Consider the following 19,757-nt stretch of genomic DNA (forward strand, 5'->3'; position numbering starts at 1 on the left):
GCCTGCGCCGCTGGCGCGAGCGGGGAGAGCGCGGGACCCGGCGCCTGAGGCCCGGGCAGGGGCCCCGCGCCCTGCACAGTGGGCTGCGATTGGCGGAGGAGCCGGTGCTCTGGGGCCGGAGAAGGTGCCAAGAAGGTGCCCTCAGTCCGCCCCGCGCGCGGAGCGGCGCGCAGTGTCCCGAGGCCCCCGTGGCGCCCGACCGCTGTGCACGCGTCCTCTCGGATGCAAACGCCTGGGCTCCTAGCGCCTGACGCCTCCCGGAGGGCAGCGGGGCCCCAGGTGAGTGTGTCTGCCTGCTAGAGGCTGGGGAAGGCGCCGCTGGGCAGATGTGGAAGCAGGACTGATGGGCGAGCAGAAGGCGGGCGGGGGGATCCGTGTGGAGTTTCCCTGGGCGCTCCCAAGTTACTGTGCGTTGCCGTGAGCCGTTGTTCTGCAAGGCAGGACAGGCGTGCGGATGGAGCTGCGGGCGCCTGGCCCGGAAAGCGGTGTTGACAGACACCAGGTGCAACGCGAGAAGTAGTTTAGGGTAAGAGCACATCCCAGCACTCTTCAGATGCAGCGGTAAACACAATCTGGACCGCTCTCCTCCGAGAGGAGCACAGCGGGGCCCCGCTTTTGACCTCGGACTGATGGGGGCACAACTCCGTGCAGCCTGTGCCGCTGGGTTCTGCAGAGGTCTGAGGCTCGACGCGGGTATACGCCTGTGTGCGCAGGAGTCCTCTGAACCATCTGGCCTTTCGTGAAGGTGGAACTCACCTAAGGTTGCTTTGCTTTCTTCTGTAATTAGTATTCTGCTGATACGGTGCATCCGCAGGGTTTGCCTGGGCTCCGCGTCCTCCTTCCCCTCCGCCTGGCTGTGCCTTAGGTGCGAGCTGGCGAAGGGTGCCCTGTTTCTCCGAATGCCTGGTGGACTTCTCCGTGAGTGCACAGGGCACACGGCTAGTTGCTGGTACTTCCCGCGTGGATTAATACCAAAGGACCTTTGTTTTGTATGCGTTCACGCTTTAGATCGTTAACCCCACGGAGTTCTTAGATGTCATAGTTCAGGTGAGTAGAGATTGGCAGTGAGTTCACCTAGCTCTGGGCAAATGGCAAACTGTTGAGAAACCACAAAGACGGTGTCTCAGGACTTCAGAGATGCACGATTTGAACCATGAGTATTCTTAAAACACCTTCTACTTTGCAAGGAATATGTTGCCTGTTAGATCGTTTGTTAAGAGAATTGTCTATAAGTAAGACTTACCCTTCATAATTTCTTTTGCCAGGCAGGTGTTCAGATCATTTTTCATGGCAAAGTAATGAGCAGATTTTGTACAAAAGAAAAGAAAAATTGAACATCAGTTTTTGGCCTTTGCTAAACGTTGCTATGTAGTTTAAACATCCGATTAGCAGCACAAAAATACTTATTTTGAGAGAGTTTGTGAACAGCAATGGCCTTTGTAAACAAGAAGTTTGCACAGATACACTGCCAGGATGTCAAAATAGTTTTAAGAGTGTCTTTGTGGGGACAAGTTGTTAGAGGGGAAAGAGCTTGGGGGAAAGTACTTGTATGTGAAGCTTTTACAAACTCACTCCAAATTACTTATTTTCTAAAGGAATAGTGAGATTTTGTCTCAATCCAACTTCTTTCCTTGTTACTCTATCTAAAGGACAAATTCATTGATAAACCTTTCATTGTTAGAGCTCTTTGCAAAAGTATGGATGAGGAAGCAAGAGCACTGAGGCGGGAGGTCAAAGTGGCAACCTTGTAGTAGCCTATTGATAAGTTAGTGCATAGCGTGGAGTGTGTTGGTGGAAGCAGTGAGGTAGCACCCATATGTTAATAGTCTTACTCAGTAAAGCTTGCTGAAAGGCTGTGTACGGAAAGAAAAATAAAGAAAATAATAATCAGCAGAACAGCCCATCACCCTCATAAAAACCACTAAGGTTTGCAGCTTTTATTAAGGGCATTGTGCACTTACAACATAAGGTACTATTGTAATTAAGGGCTGCAATAGGACATTAGAATTGTGTTAACAATCAGGTGACAGACTCACAACTCTTCTTCAGTCTGCTTATTGACTAGAGAGAGCGTCCCCTTTCTTGTGAAAGGGTGCTTGTAAAGCATCTGTATGACTGAATCTACCCTTGAATTGACTCTGAATTTCACTGGCCAATGAGGAAGAGCAGGCGAGAGCACAGTCTCTTGGCCACTGTTCAGCCTTCTGTAGTCCAAAAATCAAACCACTGTCTCCTCTCAGGCATGGTTTGTTTGCCAGTCTCCCTATTCAGCATTTTCAAGCGGTAAGGCTGATACAAACTTCTCAGAATGTGTTCAGATATTCAAGAAGTGAATACATCTTCGTGTTGAGCCAAATACTTTGTCAGATCTTTCAGAAATTCTTTACCAAGTACTAAGCTCATGAATTGCTTTATGTTGTGAATATTTACTGCTGAGTGATTCCAATTTTCCTGGATTTTATAAGGTTTTAAATTTATTGGTTTAACAGCTTGTATCATATCACGGTTCTCTCACAAGAAAAAAATGTTTTTATTTGATTTGGAAGGCTTCAAAGACTTAGCTTGCATTAAGAGTTTCAGAAAGTTCTAAAATAGCTAACATACATTAGTTAATTGCAGAGGGACTTGTGGAAGGAAAGCTGTTCTTCCTTCGATGAAGGAATTGGCTGATCCTCAGTGGGGTGATAGAGGGGAAGTGAGGACAAGGAAAGAAGACATGTGATCAGAGTCCTGTGTGTGACACAGCCTGTGACAAGCAGAGCAGATCGAGCTGTAACCTGCAATACACGAGTGCCTCCTCTGGGAATTCGCTGGTTCTGCAAACACTTCCCCCTTGCGTTCTGCAAGTCTCCTCCCTGGTAAATCACCAGCACAAATGAATATGCAGACATCTGTCCATATAATTATTTCAGATTATAATATATATTTTCATCCTGGTAGAGTTTGTTTTCTGCCGTTTTGTGTAGTGTTTACTGAAGCATGATGCCTTTTATTGAAGTCACATAAATCACACCTGGCAACAAGGTAAATACAAGGGCAAATTAAAATTTGAAATTGATACAGCTTAGAGTTTTTATAAAAATAAAGGGCAAGGAGAAGGAACATTAAGCATAATTTTCCTACTTTGTTATTACATAAATAATTCAGAAAGACTATAATTTATTGCTTTGTTTACTTTTTAATTTACGTAGGGTTCTTGTAGTTAATTACAAACCATTATTCCCCTATTTTTCATTCCTTCACTCCTGGCAGAGGTTGTTGTACTTAGTTGAAATTGACACTGCAGTCCACGTAGAGAAGTTTTCTTTCTGTGTTTGATAGCCAGATGCACACTACCAGCTCTGTGATTCATTTCCAGGGTCCCTGCCTACATATGTAGGCCAGTTAATTGTAGGAGGTTGTGGTCTGTGGTTGTAATGTTATGTGGTCCATGGAGCTAATAGATTTGATCACAGTTTCTTTATGTGGAAAATCACATATTGTAGAGTCCCAAGCCTCACTAATTAAAATGTAAAAAAATTTATACATTTTAAGTGCAGAAGCTCTTTCATTAACATTAAAGTTATTGAATATAATGGTAAACCTTAAATGGTATATAAATGCACTGAATTAAATAGTACTATATAGCTCTACTACAAGCTGAAAAGGGCGGAATTAAATCTAGTGTGATTATAATGGGAAGACTAGAAGTCTGCCATCTCAAAAGTTAGAATATATAGCACCTACAAAAAGAGTACATTACTGTTATCATAGCTACTTTGCCAAAAAAATCTATCTATCTACCTATCTATCTATCTATTTACCTATCTATCTAGCTATCTAATTTCCTGAGCTGCTTCTAAATGCCTCTGTTTCTGAAATATGCAATGGAATCTGGTGAATCTTGTTCAATTTTCAGTTCACTTCTTAACACCCTAATGTAATCAGAAGTTATTTTTTGATTGTCAGTTGTTTAGAAACAGGGAGGCATACCTGCTCATTCTTTATTTTTTTGTTATAGAAAGAGACATATTTATTTTGACTCTGTCTTGCATTTCCACTTGACTCATAGTCATAATGATCTCCTACCTGCAAACTAAAACTCTTGGTCATATAAGCATGTAAGCATGATCCAACCTACTTTTTTGGCTTTTGAGGAAGATGGTAAATTTCAAAGATCACATCTTAACAACAAAGATTCATTGCCATGTGAACCATTTTTAACAAACACTTATTGCATCAAATTATGCCCAGTTCCATCAGTAACCAGATCTCTGACTTTGGGCATTTCATTAAGATTTTACACATTTTAATTTTATTTTGTGATAAAGAAAGAAGGGACAGGGTTAGGTTTTTATAAATTCTGCTTCAGTTATCCATCCATTGATCCACCATCTCAGAAAGCTTAAAACATAACAAGCAGCAGAACTGAAGACTTCTTATGCTTCTTCTGTGAACCCTCGTGAGAACCAAACTATTTCGTTCTTTAATATTGAATGACATTCTCTATAACTATCTTACATACACTGTCATTAATAGCATGGCTTGTAATGTTGTAGTTCCAAATAAAGTGCAGCTGAAGAGTTTTAAGAGCTTTTAAAAGCTCTTTGATGCTGTCTACTTTTCTGTAGTGTTGAATTTTGACATCTGCTCAGCCATGGATGGAAGGAGATTACAATATATCTTATTTCCTTTTGGCATTTCCAAAATGTATTAAGTGATTCTACTCTAAAAATAATTAAAAGCAGAAAAAATATGTAACACCAGCTATGAATGAGTGAAACTCATTGCACAAAGCAGATTACTCTAACATGTGGACAGAGAAGTCACAGGGAGGAGCTCAGGGAACACAGGTGTCTACTGTCCTGGGACAACAAGGGTAGAACAATGTCTTAAAGAGAAATTAGGTGAATCGGAAGACAGTGTCTTCACTGAATTTAAATAAAGCCACTAAACTCTTAAAGAATATCCAGAAAAATGCAGACTTTTTCCCAAACAACATCAAAGATCTAGTAAATGAAAGATGGTTTTTTAAAGCAATTATATTTTTGCAGAGTGCTGTCTAACCACTGCTGTGGACTGTCTCATTTTTACTTTTACACCTGTGCATTGTTTCCTTCATAAAGAGTCATTAAAAGAATGCTACTTATAAAATGTAATTCAACATTAAAGCAGTCTTGGACATGCCAATTTCTTCCCAATAGGCCAACTAGAAGATTTCTTCCCTTATTTTATTGTTATTGTGATAACCATGATTTTTTGTACCATTATATTTTATGGATGGCCAACAAAATGTCTCAGGAAATATAAGGTAGATTGTGGAAATATTCACCAGTCAACTTTTATGGATCATTTTATTACATGTACTGACAGTGTTTAAACATCATTTCTACAATTGCTTTCTTAGAAAATGCAAATCTTTATTTTTGGACTATCATGTTCTATTTATTGGTGAACTGCACTAATATTTTTTAGAGACTGCACTTTGAATCAATATTACTAAGAGAAAATAAACTGTGCATCAGTGTAGTATAGTGCATCAGTGTCATATATATAAATTATATCTTAAGGTATGTTCAGACTTGGTTCTGATGCAGAACCCAAGAAACCTGAACAGTTGCTCTCTGCCTAGAATGTAGAGAAAGTTTGGAAATAATGAAGTGTTTAATTGTGATAAACCATTGTTTATTTATACTGGACTGCAATAAACACATTCTAATTTAACTTTGAATGCTAGAAAATATAAAACACTAATATAGTTCATTTTAATATAATTGAAAGTTATAGTGGAGATTATTTGTAAAAAGCATAGAATGGTGTGTACCTTTAGTGAAACTACCCTAGCATCTATGAATTGTCAAGTATGGATTTTAAAACTACATTTGTGATCATGTGTATAGGTGTGCTGGCTGAATATGATACATTTTATACTACTTATTATGTTCTAAGTAAGCATGCTGACTTTAGATAGGACAGGTTCTGGAAGATTTGCTTTTTTGATGATTAAGAATTGATATGTTGAAGCATAACAAATATAATTCTTGATAGCAAAGAGACTTCTAGCCATTGTTTTTAAGTCTGAACAAAACATTTGGTTAAGCATGTTAGTCATTTGATCTGACTTTTAAAGTGGCTTCACAGTGATGTTAAGTGAACTAGAAAATCTCAGAGTTTTATAGTAATGAATTCATTTTGGTAAAATAATACTGGCTATTAAGGTTAAATGAATAATAAACAATTTAGATTGAAATAATTCTTTGCCACTTAGTTGAACAAAAATAATTGAAACAAAATGGTACCATGATAAAATGACTGCAGCTGTAATAAGTATTGTTGATTTAGTAAATATTTCCTGACTGATTCCTTTTTCCTTTTTGCTTCAACCCATTCAATATTTCATTTTCTAGGCTCTGTTTTGTACACTTTTTGATTAAGGTATATCATACTAATCACATTATTTGTGATTTTCATGTAATTTCAGTTTGGAAAAATGTAAAGTGTTATATAATTTTTAACAATACAAGATATAAACTTAAAATATTATAGCAATTTTAGTTTTCCATCAGTTGATTTTATTTCATATTGGCCATTATTCTACTAGCCATCACCAGTAGTTTTGCAAACAACTCTGGTTGACCCCTATTCGTTTCTCTGCACAGATGTCGCTTTTCCCTGCTTTTTCCTCAGAGCTATAATGCTCCATATTTGTAACTGTCCAGAAGTTGACATAGATCTGTAGAAGTTACTGTGTGCCAATGTGTTTCTACACTTTTTTTCTGCTAGCAATAGTGAAGAGGTCAGCTGTCCCAATCTCCAGAGGATCACTCTCCTAACCTTCCCACCAGGGCAGAATACCAACCATCCTGCTTCTTGCAAAGGTCTCTTTCTTTTTGATGTGGCCGCTGTTATTAACAGCTGTAGGGGAAGCTCAATCAGAAAGGAGGTGAGAAAGGGGGAAGATGAACCATGTAGACCTCTCAGGATGTAGTGTTTCTGTTTTGGGGCATATATTTTGAGGCAAATTAGACTCTTGTGAAAAGTTGACAATTGCAATTTACCTTCTACCTGAGTTCACTTACATATAAACATATTATTGTTGTACCTTTAAACACGCTACTAAGAAGACAGAAAAACTGGACAGGTTATGTAGTGCATGAAGAAATTTTAAATGTTGCTTGCTTCTTTTTTGACAAACACAAAGAACTTAAGGTTTTTTTTTTTTTAATAACTCTTCAAGGTCCTTCTTTCTGACATGGTAACACAGCTCAGGGCAGGATAAATTGGGTTGAATGGCTATACTGGCATTTACCTAAAGAAACTGTTGTGATTAAAAAGATAATAAGGATTTGGAAAAGAATTATGAAGAAAAGAAAGAAATAACATGGGACCAGAGAACTTTCCAGCTGCCAGGCCAGATGTACTTTTCTGACAGTGTTAGTAACTACCAAAAATATTGGTAAGCATGTTATGAAACACACTCCAAATCACAATTACCTAAGCACCATTGTTTGGCGTTCCCAGTAGTCCAAAATGGAATTACAGAGGTATTCATCTGCCATATAAATGAGAGTTTCTTCCTCCAGTAATGTGCACAAAATCTGTTAAAGTATCCTGGTGCAATCTTCTAGGCTTTGAGACAAAATAGAGAAAACTTGGCTCCAGAGCTTGGCAAATAATTCCAATACTGCAGAAAAATACAGTTTCCCAAGGTGATTGTGATTCAAAAACATGGTTCAGTTACCATAGAATGCATACACTGATTTATTATATGGTTAACTTTCTATTTTGAGAACCTAGCAGAGGCTAATGGATACAAACATTGTGTAAATATTTTGTAAATGCCAATTATGTGCCTACCTTTCTTGGTACAAAGTTAGCATGAATGTGTCTATTCATTGAGGTTTGTGTTCAGGGTAGTTGCTTTTATAAAACTGTTGATTTAAAGGGAACAGTGCAGTTTCAGGCATCTTTACTTCACAGATATGTCACACATGCATGTTCTACAACTCCCTTCTTTGATGTTTCCCAGTCACTTGATAATGTTCAATCTTGTGTGGAAAAGAAATAATCTTCGAGAAGCAAAAAGCGTAAATGAAACAGCTCTTGCTAAAGAGCATGCAACACTTTGTAAACAAACTGAACGTGTTTTACATTTCCATCACTCTTAAACGCATCTACCCCTTAGCTTTAATTATTAGTGATGTGCACTTCATTACAACTTTCAAAAATCTAAAAAAAATCAAGTTTGTACATTTGTCTCTAAATGTAATACGTGGGGAAAAATCTAGACTTTATTATATGACTTATGCTTCTTCATTTTATAAATATGAAAAACTCCAGAGGGATCCAAGGTCATATTGTAAGTGATGGAGGCTGTAGTAAAAAGACTCCAGTAACCTGATCTCCAGTCCAACTGATGTTTCTTTTGCTCTGCATCACTGGCTCCCTGTGCAGTGTCACACTTCTTCAATTCTGATACCAGTCTTTGAATTATAACTCCTTATAGAGTGTATGTCTTTAAGAAAAAATTATATATATATATATATTGTATTCAAAAAGGTTTTTTTTATCTTTTTGAAGCAGGGTCTCACTATACAGTTCAGGCTGGCCTTGAGCTCAGTTTGCAGTGCAGGCTGGTCTCAAACTCGCAATGATCCTCCTGCCTCAGCCTCCCAAGTGATGGGATTACAGGTGTGTGCCACCACGCCTGGCCATTCAAATATTTTGATGTCTCTGTATCTAAGTCATGAACATGCATTTCTCTGATATCAACTGTAGCTTTAAAGAATGACTTTTCTTAGAGTAAAAAAAACACCTAAAATAACATTGATAACATTGGAACAAAAACTAACATCTCTTAATAAGCTTTAATTTTAGTATACTCAGTTTCAAAGTAAAAATTGATGACAATAGTAGCCCAACAACTATTTTAGTTGCTTTTGAATGTACCAAGCACTATTCAGAACGTCCTATGAGTTGCTCCTTTGATTCTATGAAGTAGATGCCATTGTTGTCACTTCTATTTTATAGTTGATAAACTTGTGGCTTCATCCTAGAAATTAACTTCTTAGAATTTTACTTATCCAAGATTGCATAGTTAAGACACGACAGACCCATAATTTGAGTTTTTTCAGGTGTAACATTCTGTGTTTACCAAGATGTACTTAGAGCAGCTACCCAGATTTTGAATTCCAAAAGCTCATTTGTTTTTGAGTCCTTCCATAAATGGGATACATATTCACAGAGACTCAATGTTACCAAGTATACTCAGTTTATGAGTAGTCTAGACAGTATAATTTGGCTATGTTGCATTTTGAAGCATTGTTTTAAGGATCAAAGATGAAAGTATTCATGCCATTGCTTCGAAGAGAAAGTTCATTCTGTCTGGAGATAGGAGAATGGCAACTTGATACGTCTCTTCCCCACCCCTAGACCTGGTTTGCCACTAGAGGAAGGAAGCTTCATGAACTAGCTCCATCTCTGCTCATGTCCCTCAGACTAATGACCACTCTTCATGATTTCTGCCTTGTCATTGGACTGATGGCTATGCCAGTGTACCATTTCCTAGTTTTGGCAATTACTTGTCTCCTTTAACTCTGGAGATCCAGGCTTTCAGATTTCTGCATGATGGAATTTTAAGTTAAAATAAGGACTTCAGTGCATTATTGCTTGTTTATAACCCTAAGTCTGGAACAGGTAGCCCCTCAGGGTGATTTCTAAATAAAGTAAATGTTTTTCACCTTTTAAAAATGTTAACTGATCCATAATAATAATATATACTCACTGTGTAGAGTGAGATATTTTGACACTTATATACATGTAACAATCAAAACAGTGTCATTATCATACTCATCACCTGAAATATTAACTTTTTTGTAGCCAAAGCATTCAAATACCTGTCTTCTTAGATATTTTAGGGTATAGAGTAAATTATTGAGTATAGCCATTTTATTGTGTCATAAAATTCTACAATTTAATCCTGTCTGGCTATATTTTTGTACCCACTAACCAGTCCTCTCTATCCTGTTCTGTGTCCTACTTTACTTCTCTGCTGGTAGCTAGATTTGGTAACATTGCATTCAATGCAGTTTGAAGATAATATTCTATACTAGTAGTTATTTATTCTGTTGTTTGTCAATGTATGTGGATTTGCTAAACATTTTGAAGTGCCTGGTGATGTATCAAAACCTTATAGAGTTATTTTAAAAGTGTAGATGTTGATTTTATGAAGCTCAAAATCAATGTACCTTGTTCCTTCCAGTTGTGTAGACTATTTAAAATAATCAATAAAGTTATATGTTTTGCTCTTTCACATTTATTTACTATACATGATATATTCTTATGCAATTTCATTGTCAGAGATATTTGTTTTTTAAGTAACAGGAACTTTTGTTAGAGGGATGGGTGGAAAAATGGAAAAGCTTATAAGGATTGCATAATTTTAGCTTTAATATACATATGTATTTAAAGTTATTTCTAAAAAAACTATATTTTTCTGTCTTACACACACACACACACACACACACACACACTGAGAAATAAATACATAAGTCTTTTCCTTAATCATTCCATTGTTGATTTATTTATAGTTAATAAAATGAATTCACAAACCAACATGTAACATAGCATTCTTGTTGTAGATTCTCATTCCTCTATGTTTTGAGGTATGTTTGGAAGTTTTTTAGTAACTGATTTCATAACTCTTGCATAATCAGAATTATGTGACTGGAATAAAAAAACAGTAGAATGAAAAGGTTCTTCCAAGCTGTTGCTGCAGCACCTCCTGGGTGCGAGCCAACAATCAATGAATCTCACAAATAGAGTTGAGTATCCTCACCCATCTATTGATCAGTACTGCTATTTCCTTCCATAAATGTTCATACAGGAAGGCCCTACTATGCACAAGCTCCACTGTGGTATGTTTAGTAAATATTTGTTGAGTGCAGGATAATGTCACTAAAGTAGCATAACAACGTGCTGCACAGCACATGACAATAAGTTTGAAGAGTGGAAAATGGAAACTACTGAGCTTTTCAGCTGATCACAATCAAATCAGAACACATCCAAACAGCTGGTGTTCTGTGCCTCAGAATCAATCAACCAGTTTTGAATCACCTCATACTTTTTTATTTCTCTTTACAGTTTCACGCAAGAGATTTAGACCAGCATATGTCCTTCCCATTTGGTTAAATCCCTGCTTTGAGCTGCTTTGCTTTTACATTCTAATACCAGTGAAAGAAACTGCCTCTAATATAAAAAAAGGCTAACATTAAAATGATTTTAACACGATGCTGCTACATTTGTGTAAAATAAACCATATGTTCAAATAAAATGTCCTAGGAGAGACATGAAATTTTAAGGTTGTGTTATGGAATGAAGATAATTCTACATCAGCACTGTTTATGTAATTCACAAAATATGGCAACAGTTATTGAAATTTTCTAAATATGGAACAAATATATTAATTAATTTAGAAATGCTATGTTGGGAGATTCAGTATTCATTTAATAAATGAAAGTTCCATTTATAATGTGTTATGGTTTCTGATGCAAGGTTTCTTTTTGTTCTGATAGGTACCTATTACACCATTCTTTGGCAAAAGCTATTCAGCAGTGGTGACCTCTTCCAATATAACACTCTACAAATTATTATCTCTGGACTCCCAGCTGACACCCTGCCGGAGGCAAGAGCTACTAAGCCAACTGGAACTGTGCCTTTTCTCTTGTCAAGTTTTTTTTCTTACACAGGAAAAAGAAAGAAAAAAAAGAGATGAAGTTGGGCAAAGTGGAGTTCTGCCATTTTCTGCAGCTGATATCTCTTCTCCTGTGCTTTTCTGGGATGAGTCAAGCAGAGCTCTCAAGGTCTAGATCGAAGCCCTATTTCCAATCTGGAAGGTCCAGGACCAAGCGCAGCTGGGTGTGGAATCAGTTCTTCGTGCTGGAAGAATACATGGGTTCAGACCCCCTCTATGTAGGAAAGGTAGGGCACTTGGCTTTTCAAAATTGCAAATGATTGTTGTCAGTGTCTGTGTTTGGATTGAGAACTGCTAATTTTTGCTTTGGGGGATGCAGAGGAAAACATGACTCCTGTGAAAGAATGTATGAGTTGCATTCAGGGTATTTTCTATTACAATGAAGCCATAATTTAAAGAGTGATGCTTTATTCCTAAAAGTAACTGACGAGCCCCACAGGTCTGGTTTGCCGTTATTGTAGTGGCCTGCTAAACTATTACCACGAAAAGTAGAACAAAGTTATCTAGTAATAAAAGAGTAATGGTTCTTGTACCAGTTGACTTTCTAGCTGCTCTTTTTGAATACTGTGTAAATAATATCCATCCATACATTTATGTTTGTATGTCAAGTATATCCCAATACTTACGATTTAGAAAGTAAAAAGTGAAATAGTTGAACCTATGGTCTAAATTATGAACACTCAAACCCATTTATCCTGATGACTTTGTTTCATAGATCTTTTTGTTTGTTTTTTCTTGCTTTTTAAAATTTCCTGTCAGCTAAAGATAAATATGAATGCTAGTCAATTAAAAGTGACATAGACAAATGATGAGTCATTCATGGTATTTAGAGGCCAGTTGTAGCTAAATTGACATTTTTTTTCAAAGTTTACTTCTGCCTGAATATCTGGGCATGGAACTTTCCTTTGAGAAAACTTTTCCTTTGCTTCATATGAACTTTCCCCTACAATTCTTAGATGATATTCTGATTTCCAGTCTTTTTAAATTTGTGAAGAATGCCTAAGTTTCTCAATTTGCTTCTTAGTGCTAGGGAAAGTTTTCTAAGTAGGGCACATCAGCAAGAAGCATACATCCCTTTATTTTTACCCCTCACTGTGTCAGTGTTATGCCTCTGTTCCTCATAAAATAAAGCATAGCTAACGGACGAATTTATCTATCATTTTTTTTCACTTTGAACAGTGGTGAAGGAATCTTGATTATTTATTCCATGGGTCATTTTTTCATGTGAACATACCTTAAGAAAGGGGGAAACATTTTGTTGGTGGAAATTTATGTAATTCAAACTAGTATTTATTATATTGACTATTATTTCCTTATAGTACCTTTATATTTTATAAATATTGATTAGTTCTTCATTGTAAACAGAAATATTTAATGAATTTATGATATCTGGGCCTGTGCACTAAGATTATTTTAGGATCACTGATAGTATTTTGCTTTTCTCAGAAAGCGTACATAAATACGCAAGTGTTTTGTGCATATACCTTTTTTTCATAGCCAGTGTCTTTAACAAGTACATGAGCATATGAATTATATAGGTACTAAATGTTCTCCCTTCTCTTAGTAATTATATTCTTTTAAGAAAAGAATAGTATCATAGTATATTTTTATTGACTAAGAATCTAGCTCTCAAATTCCATTCATTTTAAATACACATTTAACAAATACATTAAACTTTCTTCCTTGGACAGACCTTCAATACTTAACTAATTCAAAAAGAATCAGTAGTTATTAAGTGAAACTATTTTTTTGTGAGAACATAAATGTTTTTACAATAGCAAAAATATTTCTGTTAATTTGGTCTGAAGTTGAGTTGTCTGGTCCAGGTTGGCATTCTAAAACTAAATACCATTATACCATTTAATTGTATAACACTATTATATAATTAAAAATGTAATTCAAAAAAATTATATTGTTTTACATAATAGTTCACAAACTTTATGTCCAAATAATCCCTACAAGTAAATTTTCATAATTTAAGCTCCAAATATATATTAAGATATTGGGAAAGGGTGCTTTTAATTTTCAGTTACTTTTCTTTTTTTTGGTACTGGGAATAAAACTCATGACCTCACACTTACCAGATAGTCGTTGTACACTGAGCTATAGCCCTGGCCCTTCATTTTTTAAAGAGAAATTTTACAATTTTTTGATTAGGCAATCAGAGAAGATTCTTTAATAGAAATAAATTTGTGTGCAACACAGTCATTCACACTGAAATCTCAGATGGAAATAATTTTTAAAAACACATTAGTAAACTATAATATAAAAAGCTCAGTAAAGAATCTTAAGATAGGGAAAAGATTTATTGATCAGAGAGACAAATGCAAGGCCTTAACCAACAATTTAGATTTCCTTATAAAAACTTTTTTTTTGTTTTTGTTTTTGTCTTTTCGAGACAGGGTCTCGCTGTGCAGTTCAGGCTGGTCTTGAGCTCACTTTGTAGCCCAGGCTGGTCTCGAACTCACTGTGATCCTCCTGCTTCAGCCTCCCAAGTGCTGGGATTACAGGGGTGTGCCAACACACCCGGCTGTTTATGAAAACTTTACCACAGTACTGGAGTACTGCCAATTGCGTATATGAGATGATGAAGTTAATTTTTTGTTGTTGCCTGAGTAAGATAAATAACAATAGCTTTGGCCTCAATGCATTTTTTTATTACCTGGGTATATGAAATTAATTGATTTTTCTGTTTAGTTGAGGGAGATGATGAATAGGATGACAAATATTTACAAAGTAAAGAACTAAAAATTGTAGACAAAAATTAGGAGCAATAGCTAGGCAGGTAATCATGAAAAGAAAATAAAGAATTTAATTGGTAATTTTCACATATGTGTGTTTACCTTATTCTAGTTAAATGGCCACATTTTTAGTCATCTACTCAAGATCTAGCTGTTTAGGTATCACTTACGTTTAGGTAATGTAAGTGATGACTTTGACAAACTATAGCTTAGCTCGATCATATGATGGGTAAATACAGTGTATGTTAGATTGATGTCAAATTTATTGCTGGCCCTTAGTTATATAATTTAGGATAAGTTGCCTAATGCTATTAAATTTTAGTGTCCTTGCCTTTAAAATGGAAGTAATGTTATCTATTCAAGACTATTAATAACTTATCAAAAATATTTCAAATATGTATTCAGCTAATGTAGACATTTTTATACTTTATCACATATTTTTTCTTTTTTTTTGGTTTTTCTCCGGTACCGGGAACCGAACTCATGACCTTACGCATGCCAGGCAGGCGCTTTTGCCGCTGAGCTAAATCCCCAGCCCCACTTTATCACATATTAACTATAAATTGACATTTATGGATAATCTATCATATTATGTGTCACATGTAATCGATCCCTCAAATTAAGGCAGGTATTGTTTTATGTGCTTAATATTATTTATAATTTCTTCAATTAATTAAGGAACAATCTAGTTTAGGTGCACTTAGAACTACAGAAAGCATGTCTAAATTTTTTCAGACCTTAAACTTTGGAGACCATTTTAATAATTTGTGGCCAACAAAATCAATTAAGATACTGTGTGGTTAATACAATTTCATCATTAGCACACTGAGGTCGATGCGGCCATTATTTAGCTTTCAGCTCTATTATTTCTGCTAATTTACTGGGTTTAGTTGACAGATGATAACCCAAGACCAAAGTAGAAGCATTCGTCATGTGGAACCAGGTATGCTGTAGTGAGTGGGTACCAACCAGGACTGAGACTTCTGGGTTGTGTTATATTTGCTACTGTGTCCTTTATCATTAGTTTTCCACTGTTTTCTTGTGATATAATTCAATAACCTGTTGACCTTAGTTGCATAAATTTAAGAAAGTGTCCTTAGACCTTACCCAATGGAGGTCTAAGGAATAATAGTGCATCTTTCCCTGAGTGTATATTTTAATTACTGTTTTCTCCTCATCATTTGGGGAAAAAGTGTGGAGTGTCCCTTCTTTTCTTGCTGTGGCTGCACATTTCTCTGATGTACTATTTTGGGTACAAAGGAGGACAAGTTTTCTACTCATCTCATTGCACTACCGTGCCCTTTGTCATCTGGGACTTTCCCTCACTTTCGCATTTTCCACATAAAGTTCCCTAGCCATCTGACCAGCCAGCCTCTGTTCCTGATACAAGACCAGCCAGCCTCTGTTCCTGCTATTAAGTGTTTTTCATCTTTCCTAACAGTAATGGGCTGCCAGCAGAGGGCTGCGCCTGAGGCCTTTACGCTCACTGAGATGCGGGCTCCCTGAATCTTCTGTACTCCATTTCCTCACTATTAAGTGAGGATTAACATCACTCTTGCCTTTTTTGCTACACCCCTTTCTTCCTTCCTTATTCAGGGGGAATTTATACCTATTACCTTTGTAGAAATCAAATACATAGAAGTGTCGTGTTCAGGATTCGCTTTCCTTTAAGCTGAACCATGCTTGAGAATGTTCGTGATAATTTTGATGCATTTCATTACACCTCAGCAGCATCTCCCGCCAAGAAATTCTCTGCCCTTATTTCTAAAGCTGAATTCAGTGTTCCAAAGAAAGAACTTTTTATCATGAAAACAGGTTGTATTTTTTAAAACTTAAATTGAAAATTAGATTCCTTAGATGAGAAATTTTATATTACACACAGAAAAAGAAAATAATACATCCCAAATATTAATTGCTTAAAGAGTAACATATTTATCATAGTAAAAGATTTATAATGTATAGACTCTGGGGGGGGGGGGGGCGGAAACCAGAAAAAATATAGCTTAATTTTGCATACTTCCCAAAGTGGGGTTAAATCTTGAGAGAAGACACGGACAGCTTAGTTTCTCTAAGAATGGATGGAAAAGCCATTTTCATAATGTCTTGATAACCAGAGTTAATTTGTAAAGGCCGTTGTTCTTGCCTTCTTGTTAGTTTGCTGATAGAAATGTGGAACTCCTGGTGGTTTCAAAGGGAATTTGGACAGGATCAGCTCTGTGGGATGCAAATAAGTTCAGACTTTTTGAAATATTTTCTGGCAGTTGTTTCTAGCTCTTAAAGTACTTCCGTGTAGCTATGTGGTATTAAGTACATTTTTCAAAACAAAACAAAAAAATCAGTAATTTAAAATTTTTGTTTTCTTTTCTTCTTACCAAATTGAAAATACACTATGTCTCACTGTGCTACTAATATGCAGAAACCCACAATAATTTCAGTTTAGTCTGCTAAGTATCATCAATGTTATCTTAAGATAGAAATGAACATTATAATTTCCAAACACTTCATCCGATGAATCTATGCAACTAATAGTTGAAGGAAATTGAGAACTTTCAGCTCTCTGCTTAATTGCAGATAGTTTAGGTTAAGCTCTCAGTGTCCGCTTCTATCTGCGTTAATCAAGATTATTTTAAAATGCTGTCTTTCATAACTGTTTATGTTTATACATACCACCTGCTTAGTGCCGGAAGCCACAAAAATAAAAAATAAAACTTACTCTCTAAGAGTTTTGTTTTTATATTGCATTTATGTGAGATTTTTAAGTGTAAAAGAGGGGACATAAGTTAAAATATTGATTCAAGCTTTTCTATATGATGCAAATTTTAACTGCTTTGACAAACATCATTATGCAGGGTTCACCACACACAGCCGCAGAAACTACTACAGTCCTTGTGGCTTACCAAGATGCATGACAGAGTTAGACAGCAGTAGGACAGTCATCCTGCCTGTCTTGCTTTAATCATATATAGATAAGCACTATGCTTGGGGAAATTTCATCCTATTCATTTTACATGATTTACATTGATTGTAAATCTTAGGTTGACTACCAGAGAAACCATTAGTTTTCACTTGCATGCATAACGCTATCCAAAAAATTCTGGTTTGCATGCTTTTTAATCTCTGCGTTTTCTATACTCCTCCTTCCCTGTTTAATTTCTTCTTCAAATACTTGTCAGAAGCAAACTATGTGACAGATTTTGTGCTAGATTTAAGAGTTAAAAATAAAACGATTCCTTTTATAGAGTGCACATTCTGGTTGATAAGCCAAGCAGGTCACCAGATAGCAAAGTACAAGAAACAATATCAGGGCTAAACTGCAGCCAGAGAGCTAACTCGTGGATCCATGAACACATGAGTCCATGAGGGTGTAAAGGCTTATAGCTTTGTGATTTTTTTTAAAAGGATCTTTAATATACAGCCTTCCAATGAGAAAGGGAGAGGGGGAGGAAAAGGGACAGGGAGAGGGAGAAGGAGAGAAAGAGGGATAAGAAAGAGGGGAGCATCTTCTTAAAATGCAAGGCAAAATCTTCTAAAGTAATAGGCAAAACTTCGTGTAGTAGGGAGATCAGGAAGCAGAAACCCATCAACTTATAATTATTTTTTGTCCTTCTTTTGAGCAAGGCTCTGAAAGAGTTTTATTTTCCTCATTTGTCAAATGAAAATAAAATAAGGAACATTCTAAACTTTATTTTGAAGTAATTTTATACTTACAAATAGATTGTAAGATGCTGTCACCAAAGTCATCGTTTGCAAATGTTATTATCTTACATGATAGCACTGAGTATTAAAAAGAGGAAATTAACATTAGTACAATACTACATAATATTCATTAGGGAATTTTTAAACTTTGCTCATTATTTCAGTCAAGAGTTTTCCTGGTGGGAGCCAGTGTAATAGCACCCTTTCTTCATTTGTTATGTCTTCTTAGACTTTTCTGATCTATGACAGCTTTTTAGTCTTTTGTTACAATTCCTAGCAAATAATTTGCTTGAATATTTCACATTGTGTATTTGATTCTTTTCTCTTTTTAATGGATAAATTTCAGGAGATATATTTTTGTCAAGAATACTGCAGAAATAAAGATCTACCCCTCTCAACATACCATATCAGGAGGTACAAAATGTTGATCTGATGTATTTGTAGTGATACTGACTTTGATTATTTGGTTAAGGTGTTGCCTTTCAGTTTCCTCTACTAAAAAGCAAAACAAAACAAATTATCCAGAAGTTTTGAAATCTTGAAAGAGGAATAAAGTTAGGTAAGCTGTGTCTATAAATGGGAAAAATTACTATCACCGGTTTGAAGGAGAAATAACAGATAATTCAATATAGTCTATTATCCATTTCTAGAAGCAGGGGCAAAATTACATTATATAATGCTGTTCGGAATGTGCGCAGTTTTATGTAGTAGTTGGTCACGCTTCTCAAAATCGCATGAATTTATAATGAGTCAGTGCAATTGATTTTATTTTTGTCTTTATATTAAATCTAATGCCACAAAAAATTGCAGTCAAATATCCTACATTTTAATATATTTACAGTCAAAATATAAACAATGAATACAATTATATTTAATGTTGAATTGATTCAGTAATAACAATTACTTCTAATGATTCCTTTTTAGAGCTTCTAATATTTGTCTTTCATACCCAGTACTGAATAGATGTCCAGAAGTTCTTATGAGTTAGAAAGATGTTTTTATATTTGATAAAATAAGAGACACACTTGAAATAAAACAAATAAATAAGTACTTGATATATGTGGAAGTAAGTAAGAAGAGACCAGTTTAACACATACTTGAAAAAGTATCCCTTTCATCAAACTGTGGTTCATTGGTTTCATAACATTTTTGGATTAATTTTAGTTCTGGATGTTTATGTCAAAGAATTTCCTCTTCTTCCTATCCTAGAAATGTTAGAACAATGTGAACTAAAATTGACACTTATTTGTCATAAAAGGAATAAGTCACATTATGAAGAAAGATAAAAAATTCAATATTATATGTATCTCTTTAGACTGTAATGTCAGCATATCAGACTAGACGGCTTACAGAGCAGAAGTTTATTTCTTACAGTTCTGGAGGCCAGGAAGTGCAAGGTCAAGGGTCATGTAGGGTCACTATCTGGGGAGTGCTCCTTTCCTGCTTAATAGCTCCCTTCTCGCTGTGTTCTTACATGGCAAAAGAGACAGCTCTTTCCCTCCTTTTTTTTTTATTTTTTTATTTTTTTATTTTAAAGATAAAAGGAGGGAAACATTAACAGACATACAACATTTTACAACATATCACAA

General features: G+C 35.9%; 1 protein-coding gene across 1 annotated transcript in view; it reads left to right on the top strand.

Annotated features, from left to right (window-relative positions):
- Nucleotides 1-45: 45 nt before the first annotated feature.
- Cdh7 (cadherin 7, type 2) overlaps nucleotides 46-19,757 on the top strand; it is a 123,840-nt gene continuing 104,128 nt past the window's right edge. The window contains exons 1-2 of the mRNA XM_005373040.2: nucleotides 46-279; nucleotides 11,553-11,958. Of these exons, the coding sequence (XP_005373097.1) occupies nucleotides 11,749-11,958 (210 nt within the window). The 5' untranslated portion in view covers nucleotides 46-279; nucleotides 11,553-11,748. The remainder of the gene's footprint in view (nucleotides 280-11,552; nucleotides 11,959-19,757) is intronic.

The sequence above is a fragment of the Chinchilla lanigera genome, unplaced genomic scaffold (genome assembly GCF_000276665.1).
Source record: "Chinchilla lanigera isolate Chin_1 unplaced genomic scaffold, ChiLan1.0 scaffold00001, whole genome shotgun sequence".
NCBI classification, from domain to species: Eukaryota; Metazoa; Chordata; class Mammalia; order Rodentia; family Chinchillidae; genus Chinchilla; species Chinchilla lanigera.